The sequence below is a fragment of the Babylonia areolata genome, chromosome 14 (assembly GCF_041734735.1).
Source record: "Babylonia areolata isolate BAREFJ2019XMU chromosome 14, ASM4173473v1, whole genome shotgun sequence".
NCBI lineage: Eukaryota > Metazoa > Mollusca > Gastropoda > Neogastropoda > Buccinidae > Babylonia > Babylonia areolata.
This window is the reverse complement of record NC_134889.1, coordinates 28,677,445-28,688,289: the sequence shown is the minus strand read 5'-3', so window position 1 is coordinate 28,688,289 and position 10,845 is coordinate 28,677,445. Positions and strand designations below refer to the sequence as shown.

General features: G+C 42.1%; 1 protein-coding gene across 1 annotated transcript; it reads left to right on the top strand.

The window, feature by feature from the left end:
- The first annotated feature begins 348 nt into the window (after positions 1-348).
- LOC143289670 (palmitoyltransferase ZDHHC12-like) lies at positions 349-7,563 on the top strand. Its single transcript, XM_076598717.1, has 5 exons — positions 349-457; positions 1,170-1,289; positions 1,578-1,735; positions 3,788-3,954; positions 7,239-7,563. The coding sequence occupies exons 1-5, from the start codon at positions 349-351 to the stop codon at positions 7,561-7,563; spliced, it is 879 nt and encodes a 292-aa protein (XP_076454832.1).
- Positions 7,564-10,845: the final 3,282 nt, after the last annotated feature.

Here is a 10,845-nt window from a genome sequence, read left to right as displayed (position 1 = left end):
TTTAAGCCACTGGGAAAAAATTAAGCGTTTTTAGACCAAAGATTTCACGATAAACGTCTGCTATATTGACCCAGTCGGACAGTGTCAGAGGTGCCTGGAAATATGCCAGACTTTCTGAAAAAATACAGTAGAACGCGAAACCGTGAAAGATAATAAACGCAAACAGTAAATCGGAATATCACAATTTTGGTAAAGCCTACGATTTTAACCTTCCACAAATTTATCACATCTGAAAACACGTCGGACCAGGTGACGTTTTATGTGATGTATTGACGCAACAACACTGACAGTGCGCGCACGTCTTTGAAAATTATCGGGGAGAAAAAAGAAAGAAAGAAAGAAAAGAAGATGGCTTGTGAGAAGTGCGAGTGTCGCTGTGGGGCCAAGGTGTGCATTCGTATGGCCCACACTGCCCTGTGCGTGGGCGTTCCAGTTTCACTTCTGTTTAAAAACACAGGTACAAATCTAGAAATAAAATGGATACATAAGGAATGTGTGTGTGTGTGTTTGTGTGTGTGTGTGTGTGTGTGTGTGTGTGTGACAAGAGAGAGAGAGAGAGAGAGAGAGAGAGCAATCAGAGAACTGAAACTTGTGTGTTTCAGTTTCATATATTTGTGCTGTGTGAACACATACATGCATTCACCAAATGGTGTGTGTGTGTGTGTGTGTGTGTTAAAATGCCGACAATTCATACTAAATGTACTGCATTTTGATGCCAATATGTGTCACTGTGTGCATGTCAAATTATGCATAATATGTGAAAAAAGTACTTTTAAATTGTATAATTCATATTAATTCATTATAGATGATTTTAGCTGATTCTTTACAAAAAAACTAATGTAATGCTTAATTCACAGTGTATATGTGTATAGTAAATGAATTTAACAATGTGTGCATGTTTGTGTGTGCTTCAGTTTATGCACCAGTTGACTTAATGTTCATTATTGCATCCTATAGGTAAGATGACTTAGACTGTGTGCCCCATTGAGGATGGGGATGATGGAGGGGGAGAGACAGAATGATATACATTACAGTTACAGTATATGTTAAATTCTATTAAAATTTGATGAACAGACTTGGGGCAGGCATCATCATCATGTCGTGATTTGTTTTATTTACCAGGAGACTAAATGAATGAATCAGTAACCTGGGTCTGTGAACCTTTTCAGTGTTAGCAGCAGCATTGTTACATGGTCAGCATTTGATTGTGGCCATTCTCTATGTTCTACTCCTGGTCTTCTCCCTGGCCATGTACTTTCTGGCCTGTTGCACTGACCCTGGCTACCTCCGTGTACGCAAACACTGGAAACAGGTCAGTAAACCGTTGTTTGTAAAATCGATATGGATACATAACTTATGTAAATTATATGTTCGTTGAACATTGCGCGCACACACACACACACACTTACACACACTCATGAACACATAGACTCGCACACGCACAGACACAGACACAAACACAGACACACACAGACACACACACACACATGATGTACACACTGACAAGATTAATAAAAAAAGAAAAAAGAAAAAGAAAAAAAATGTATGGCTGGTTTAGTGGCAGTCAGTGTCCACAGCTCTTTCTGTGATGTTTCAGAGGGTCAAAGTGAACAAGAACAACAACAAAGAGGACTCCTGTGGGTCTGAAGACTCTGACGAAGGGTCCACCATGCTCAAATTTAACACAGAGGATGGAGACTTCAAATACCGTGTGTGTGACTACTGTGAGATACAGGTGGGTTGGATCCCTCTGTGTGTGTGTGAGGGATGAGTGTGTGTGTGTGTGTACGTGTGTGTGTGTGTGTGTGTGTGTGTGAGATGAGTGTGTGTGTGTGTGTGTGGTGTGTGTGTGTGTGTGTGTGATGAGTGTGTGTGTGTGTGTGTGTGTGATGAGTGAGTGTGTGTGTGTGATGAGGGTGTGTTTGTGTGTGTGTATTTTGTGTGTGTGTGTGTGTGTTTTGTGTGTGTGTGTGCACATGATGTTTGACAACAACCAAAAAACCAAAAAAAAAAACCCCAAGAAATATAGATAAAATCAAGCCAGGCATGATATTGACAGCAACCAGTATGAAAAAAGTGAGAGAGATTTACACCAACCAGTCTCTTGATGCTCTTCTTCTTTGTTCATGAGCTGCACCTCCCACGTTCACAAGTTGACACAAGTGGGCTTTTATGTGTATGACCGTTTTTATGTGTATGACCGTTTTTACCCCCGCCGTTTAGGCAGTCATACTCCGTTTTAGGGGGAATGCATACCGGCAGTGTTCTTGTTTCCATAACTCATCGAATGCTGAGATGGATTACGGGATCTTTAATATGTGTATTTGATCTTCAGCATGCATGTACACATGAAGAGGGTTCAGGCACTAGGAGGTCTACACATGTGCAGATCGGATAAAATCTCCATTCTTTACCCACCAGGCCCCGTGACGGGGATTTGAACCAGGGACCCTCAGGTTGAGACTCCCAACGCTTTAACCACTTGGCTGTTGTGCCCATCGTCTCATGATGTTGATTACAACCAATGTTTTGATTTGATTTGATTTGATCTGGATACTTATATAGTGCCTATCCTCAGTCAGAGACCAAGCTCTAAGCGTTTTACAAACTCCGGGTCATTTGCACAACAGGCTGCCTACCTTGGTAGAGTCAACTCTCAGCTGCCAATGTCATTTGGCGCTCATCATTCATTTCCTGTGTCATTCAGTTGGATTTGAGGCACGCACATATGCACACTCAGAATGTAAAACCAGTGTGTGTGTGTGTGTGTGTGTGTGTGTGTGTAAATATAAATGATATATATATATATATATTTCCGTGGGGGAAAAGCGGAGTATCGAGGAAGAATTAGTAAATGAGATGCGCACACATTACTCAACTCACACCAGAACATTAACAAACCCAGACATACGCACACACAACTTGAAATACTAAAACGGCAAAAAAAATGTCCATCTATAGAAAACACAGACAGACGGAAGTGTGAAAGGGCCGTGAGAGAGCAGCAGGGGAAGAAATTCCCCGCTTCAAAAGGAAGTGCACTCATTCCCCCAGTCCCTCTTCACAATCATCACGACCATGCACACATCCAGACTGGCCGTGTATGTATGTGTTGTTGTTGTTTTTGACTCACTTGTGTAAACAAAGTGAGTCTATGTTTTAACCCGGTGTTTGGTTGTGTGTGTGTGTGTGTCTGTGTGTCCGTGGTAAACTTTAACATTGACATTTTCTCTGCAAATACTTTGTCAGTTGACACCAAATTTGGCATAAAAATAGGAAAAATTCAGTTCTTTCCAGTCATCTTCTTTAAAACAATATTGCACCTCTGGGATGGGCACAAAAAATTTTTTAAAAAGAAACCTAATTATATGCAAACTGCATTTACTGTTATATTTATATTTTTTGTATTCTCTAAACTTGGCATTTTGACCTCTTATTCTGACCCAACAACTAGAGGAGTCATTATTATCATTTTTTGTTCAAACAGGAACTTCTTTTGCTAAGCATGGAATTTTTATTTATTTTGCAAAGGTTTTGGTGCAGATAGTAAAGAAGGGAAACTACTCTGTAATTAATGCTAGGGGACGGAGTAAAGAAGGGAAACTACTCTGTAATTAAAGCTAGGGGATGTAATTTATCACAAGTGAGTCTTGAAGGCCTTGCCTCTATTGTTTTTTTTTTTTTTTTCGCCATTGTTGAATAAAATGGCTTAAAAAATATATATATATAAAGAGAGAAGAGAGAGAGAGAGAGAGATATAATCCAACCAGTCTCACGATGCTGACAGCAACCGATGCGCACCAAGCACTGTGAGGACTGCGGGCGGTGCGTGCGCAAGTACGACCACCACTGCCCCTGGCTGGAGGCGTGCATCGGGGAGCGGAACCACAAGTTCTTCTGGATGTTCCTGCTGTCCACCGCCCTGCTCATACCCTGCACCTTCTTCATCGCTTGGTCAGTCTGTGTTGTGTTGTGTTGCGTTGTAGTGTGTTGTGTTGTGTTGTGTTGTGTTGTGTTGTGTTGCGTTGCGTTGCGTTGCGTTGCGTTGTGTTATTGTGTTGTGTTGTGTTGTTTTGCGTTGCGTTGTGTTGTGTTTTAGTGTGTTGTGTTGTGTTTTGCGTTGTGTTGTAGTGTGTTGTGTAATGTTGTGTTGTACTGTATTGCACTGTATTGTATTATACTCTAATGTGGTGTAGTGTAGTGTAGTGTGTTGTGTTGCGTTGCGTTGCGTTGCGTTGCGTTGCGTTGCGTTTTGTGTTGTGTTTTGTTGTGTTGTGTTTTAGTGTGTTGTGTCATGTTGCATTGCGTTGCATTGTGTTGTGTTGTGTTGTGTTTTAGTGTGCTGTGTAGTGTGTTGTGTTGCGTTGTATTGTTTTGTGTTGTGTTGTGTTTTAGTGTGTTGTGTCGTGTTGCGTTGCGGTGCGTTGCATTGTATTGTGTTGTGTTGCATTGTGTTGTGTTCTGTTGTGTTTTAGTGTGTTGTGTCGTGTGTTGTGTTGCGTTGTGTTTAGTGTGTTGTGTTGTATTGTGTTAGTGTAGTGTAGTGTAGTGTAGTGTAGTGTAGTGTAGTGTTGTGTTGTGTTGTGTTGTGTTGTGTTGTGTTGCGTTGCGTTGCGTTGCGTTGCGTTGCGTTGTGTTGTGTGTTGTGTTGTGTTGTGTTTTAGTGTGTTGTATCATGTTGCGGTGCGTTGCATAGCGTTGTGTTGTGTTGTGTTGTGTTGTGTGATGTGTTGTGTGTTGTGTTGTAGTGTGTTATGTTGTATTGTGTTGTGCTGTATTACACTGTATTGTATTATACTCTAATGTAGTGTAGTGTAGTGTAGTGTAATGTAGTGTCCTGTGCTGTGTTGTGTTGTATTGTCTTGCACTGTATTGTACTGTAGTGTATTGTATTCTGATGCAGTGAACTGTGCTGTACTGTATTGTATGGTCTGGTATTGTATTGCATTATATTGTACGCATATATTGTATCATTATAAGGAGGAGGGTGGCAGAACGGCTAAGACGCTCATCTGCCAACACAGAGAGTCTGCTGTAGAGCGTCTAGTCATAGGGATGAGATGATAAACCGAGGTCCCGTGTGCAGCACACATTTGGCGCACTGAAAAAAGAACCCATGGCAGCGAGAGTGTTGTCCTCAGGCAAAATTCTGTAGCAGAAATCCACGCTGATAGGTAAACAAAAAAACATGCACTCAAGGCCTGACAAAGAGTGTTTGGTTACGCTGCTGGTCAGGCATCTGCCTAGCAGATGTGGTGTAGCACATAATGATTTGTCTAGATGCAGTGTTGCCTCTTTTGAGAATTTGAAACTGAAAACTGTACTGTACTGTACTGTACTGTATTGTATTGTGTTGTATTGCATTACTTTTTGTCACGACAGATTTCTCTGTGTAAAATTGAAGCCGCTCTCCCCAGAGGCCAAACACCAAGCACTTTGCAAACATGGAGTCATTAGCACAGCAAGCTGTCGACCTGTGTAGTACCGACTGACAGCTGCCTTTATGAGCTCCTCCTTTGTTTCCCCTTGGCATTCGGTCAGGCTTCAGTCACATGCGCACATACATGAATATGTTAAAGTGGATTTTTTTTTTCAGAATTTTGCCAGGCAGCAACTCTTTCTTTTCTTTAAAATTTTTTTTTTTTTTAATGCATATGCCCATGGGAGTAAGAAAAGCAATATATATATATATTTTTTTTTTCTATCTATTTATCTCTGTCTCTGTCTCTGTCTGTCTGTCTGTCTGTCTGTCTGTCTCTCTCTCTCTCTATATATATATATATGTGTGTGTGTGTGTGTGTGTGTGTATGCCCTTGTCTGGTTCACATATGAAAGACATGTTTGGATTTAACTTAAAGTGTATAAGAGGACATACAAAAAAATAACATAAATATGATGTGACCCAGGAATAGTCTTGGTTTTTTGGGGGGGTGGGAGGAGGGGAGGGTGCAGGGTAGCGGGTAGGGTCTCCTTATCCTTCGAGTCAGCCAGTTTCACACAAGATACCAGAGCAGGAGCAGTGCTGATAATTGAAAGGTTAAATTAACTTTCAACCATATACTTCCATCCTGAGTTATTCAGGATGAAGATTAGGTGTTTTTTTTAAAGGTAATTTTAGATTTTATATAGCATCTAATCTTCTGTAGTGCAGTTCAGTGCATAGTCACACAATTTTAGGCACTACGCACCAACACCACAATACTAAATGTAACAAAGAACAATGTTTTACTGCAGGAGGTTACAGTGATGTCAGTGTCATGAAAAATTCTCTCCCTTGCCTCACTGGTATTTCAGACTGTGAGGAATTGAAAGTATTTTTTTCCTTTAAATATGTTTGAAGGTGACAGAAAATCAAGACTGCAGGAAATGATAGTAACTTGTGAAAAATTGTTTCTCTCCCCTTACTGATATTGTACTTTGAACAGTTGTGAATTGAAAATATTTCCTGTACACTGATAATGACAGTGAGCAGTTTTGTAATTGATCAGCTCTTGGTTTTTCCCGTGCTTAAAAAACAATTTGACAGACGGAAAATACGAAAAAACTTAGCCGTATGGAGAGCACAGGAACAGGAGTCATGATGGCTGCCGGAAAAAGAGGGCGCTAGCCAGGGGGACAAAGGGGAGGTTACCTACTTCCGGGAGGTTATCGGCCGTAGTACTTTCGTTTTCTCCACATAGGCGGATAGTAGTTTGCACAGGACAGGAATGTCAGACCCCTGCCAGAGTGTGCACTAGTTGGGTCACGGTAAGTATGTTATTTAAACGTAATTTTAGATAGAAAATGTCCTTTTTTGTACACAGTCGTTGCACAGGTTTTTCATGCGATCAAGACGTCAGCCTGAGACGTTTGCACGCATCCCCCTTTTTTGTGTGTCAAGAACAGCATCGCTCATTTAGCAGTGATCACCCAGGTTTAAGCTTTTCTGTTCCATGCCTCTGTCAGGAAATGCACAACTCACTTTGCAGTGTTCGCAAGGTTTATGTTTGTCTGTTCCATGCCTTTTTCAGGAAATGCATAGCTCACTTTGCAGTGATCACAAGGTTTAAGCTGGTCTGTTCCATGCCTTTTTCAGGAAATGCATAGCTCACTTTGCAGTGATCACAAGGTTTAAGCTGGTCTGTTCCATGACTTTTTCAGGAAATGCACAACTCATTTAGCAGCAATCACCCAGGTTTTAGCATGCCTGTTCCTTGCTCCCCTTTTTATTTATTTATTTATTTATTTTTATATATCAGGAATGGCATCACGCACCAGCCGCTGTGGGGGGACTGGCTGAGGGCCAACGCACTGCTGTTCGTGGACCTGCTGGTGCTGCTGGTGGGGGGCCTGGTGGTGGGGGGCCTCCTGGGCTTCCACACCTTCCTGATGGCCCGCGGCCTGACCACCTGGGAGGCGGTGTCGCGGGAGCGCATCACCTACCTGCGCTACCTGGACGAGGGCTACAACCCCTTCAACGAGGGCCTGTGCACCAACGTCTACCACTTCCTCTGCTCCTGCCGCTCCCGCAAGTGGGAAGGGGTGTACGCCCACCAGGCCGAGATCAGCGGGTCCGTGGCCTAAGAGGGTGTGTGCGGGTAGGTGGGCGGGTAGCTGGGTGAGTTGAAGGATGGGAGGATGGATGACGGTCGGTGGTCAGTTTTGGATGGAAAGGTAGGAGGGTGAGTGATGGAATGAAGGACGGAGAGAGGAGAAGAGGGGGAGGGTAATAGCAGGACAAAGAAAGAAGAGGGAACAAGATGATGATAATAATGATGGACAGTTATGTAGCTTTTTTGTCTGGAAATATTGCTCAAAGCACTTTACATTTTGTTCCCGTCTGCCCCCTCCTACCCCTTATCCCACACCCGCCACCCCACCCCACACAGAGAAACACATGCCAAAATACACTTGCGCACAGTATCTCCATTGAACGTTGAAAACCACCCACCCACCCACAACACCCTCTAGAAAAACACATCCCTGCAACACGCATTTATACACATGCATGTGCACGTATGCACAGACACTCGCAAGCACCCTGCCACACACAAATGGCTTCCCCTCACGTACACACACGCGCACACACGTGCACACACACACGGCATACACAAATGCATAAATTTGGACATACAGGCATACATGTGCGTGTAATTTTCATGGTCGTGCAAGCACCGTATTGGTAATATATACCAAGTGCACGCACACATCGACACTCACACACACAAACTTGTGCACTCTATTGTGCATGCTTATGCGCTTGTAGTAACTCACACTTGCATGCCCACACATGCTGCTAACTCCCCCCGCCCCCACACATTCTTTCAAGCAAAAAACAGAAGCCAAAGACAAAAAACTAAAGTTTATAAAAACCTTTTGGGTGGTAGTTGAATCCTCTTGGAAAGCCTATGTGAGGAAAGTATCACAGAAAGTAGTGAGATGTCATCACCCTTTCCTCACATAGGCTTTCCTATTCACACTGTCCTCTTCTCTTCACTTGACAACGGGCCTATGGTCTGAAACGTCGTGTAAAAACAAAGAGGATTCAACTACCACCCAAAAGGTTTTTATAAACTTTAGTTTTTTGTCTTTGGAGAATCCTGCAGTCATTTTTGTCTTCTTCCCCAGAAGCCAAAGAAATTTCCAGCACCTGCTGTGAATTCAAATTATTGTATGTGTTCAATCAATATTGTCTTCTAACAAACGGTGGAAATGGACAGCATGAAGTGGACGGGAAAACCAGACGGTTTGCATGGCGAAACATGGTCTGCAGACAGCGAGAACAAACCCTTCAAAGGAAATCCAGAGTCGGTCGCACAGTCCCAGTGTTTTGCATGGCCTCGGGTCGTGTTTTCAACAATTTTGAGAAAGAACAAAAAAAGAGAGCATGTTGTTCGTTTGAAATGCCAAAATATGATTAGTCTTTGTGTGTAGTCAGTGAAAGTGATAATGGTTTTGATGCAGAAGGGTTCCGTGTGGAGTGAAAGTGTTTGTGGAGGATTATTATGGGTAGGGTGAATGAGATTTGGATTGGTTTTAGTCTGGAAAGGCTCTTAAGGTATCTTGAGTGAAGTGAAGCTGAATTTTGTGGTTTGGGGATTATGACAAAAAGTGTGGTGACAGTGACTGCGATGTTGATGCACAGTGGTGTTGGGTGAATGTATTGTATTGCATGGCATTACATTGCATTGTGTTGCATTGTATTATATTACTTTTTGTCGCAACAAATTTTGGGGGGGTTATGAAATCCGGGCTGCTGTCCCTGGGCAGAGTGCATCAAGGTACAGTGCAGTTCTATGGAATGTTTTTTTTCTGTCCGTAGTTGTATTTGTTTTACTATCAAAGAGGATTTTTCTACAGAATTTTTGCCTTGGACAACCATTTTGTTTCTCAAATACGCGCAAAGTGCTAGCTGCACACAGAATCCGTGTTTGTCGTCTCGTCCAAAAGACAAGTACCCAGACTACCACTGAAGGTCTAGTGGAGGGTGAGTTAAACCCTGGATCGTATGCGGGACTCGAACCCAGGAACGCTTGCTTCCTATACAGGTGTGTTACTACTAGGCCACAGCTGCTCCTTGTAATGGAAACTGAAAGTTTGCGCAGAGCCGTTGTGAGCCGAGTGAGAATGATCATGGTTCGAAGCTACACGGGGGGTGGAGCTGAAGTGAATGCAGGAAAGATGTCTGTGCTGCAGTGTTGTGAACTTCTGTCAGACTGAAAGTAATTTGTGGTTTTCAAAATCCATGGGCTCTGAAATGGTAGCATATTTATTTCTGTATAGATGTTGGCATGCATGAATCTGAACCATGATAGCCTCACCTCACTGAGCAAGATTACTCCCAAGTCATAAGTGTTCCAGTCTCTTTTTTGTCGAATATTTTTGTGTGAATATATAGATCAGTGAAAATGAACAGAAAATTGTGGACCAGTCCTTGGAAAACCGTACAGAAGTAAGATAACCTGAGCAGGTGAAAAAGAAAACTAGTGACTTGTTTGTTCTTGTAACTGACTTGTAGCTTCAGGTTTTGCCAGACAGTTCTGTAATATTTGGACTGTAAGGTGAAGTTTCTTCCTTTACCTTGACCCTTACACGCAAAAGCACCGTATTTTATGGATAGAATTCGTAACAGGACTTGTGGGCATTTTCTAGCATCTATCACAGAATAGTGCAAGCTCAAAAAAACAATATTGATGAAAGAAAAAAATAAGTTTAGTTAGCTTCGTCAGGAAATTAAGTCGAAAAGCAGTCAGCAGTTGCTACACAGAAATAAACAAAAATGTCCCTACTCTTGCAGTCAGTCATTTGCAGAGTCTACAGCTGATTCCTATGTGTGTTGTCAAACAGAGATACCAGTGACGAGTAGACATAATCCTGAAAACAACACACTTCCTACAATTTGGTATTTAAACAGAAGGTGGCTGATCTTGTATTTCAGTCGATCAGTAATGTTGATGGTTTCCAAAATGTGGGTGTCATCAAGGCAAATTATCAACTGACATCGTCCATTTCATTCATTCTAGCTGCGAAGTCAACTACTTTTGAGTTTCATCACGTTTGTAATTTGATCCAGTCCAGTACATAATGCACATTTTTCTAATTTTCTTATATAGTAGAATTCAGGGGTGCATCATAAAAACAGGAGCACATAGACTGAAAATTATGTACATTATATATTTGATTTCTTCTGCAGTCTTTGCTCAGATTTTCAGCAACGGAATGTCTTGCAAAATGCCTCTTTCCTTCTTTCCTTTGAGAAACTTTAAAGAAGAGACCCGTAAATTCGACATCAGCATTGCTGAGAAGGAAAGAGGAAGAAGTATCTTATAAATCAAACCAAATCCATCATCTTTACCAATGTTTATA

What these genes read in the sequence shown, in the direction of transcription:
- LOC143289670 (XM_076598717.1), top strand. Translation starts at nt 349, where the DNA reads ATGGCTTGTGAGAAGTGCGAGTGTCGCTGTGGGGCCAAGGTGTGCATT. An exon ending in ACTTCTGTTTAAAAACACAG is followed by an intron (nt 458 to 1,169) that starts GTACAAATCTAG and finishes GAACCTTTTCAG; the next exon opens with TGTTAGCAGCAGCATTGTTA. An exon ending in GTGACTACTGTGAGATACAG is followed by an intron (nt 1,736 to 3,787) that starts GTGGGTTGGATC and finishes CGATGCTGACAG; the next exon opens with CAACCGATGCGCACCAAGCA.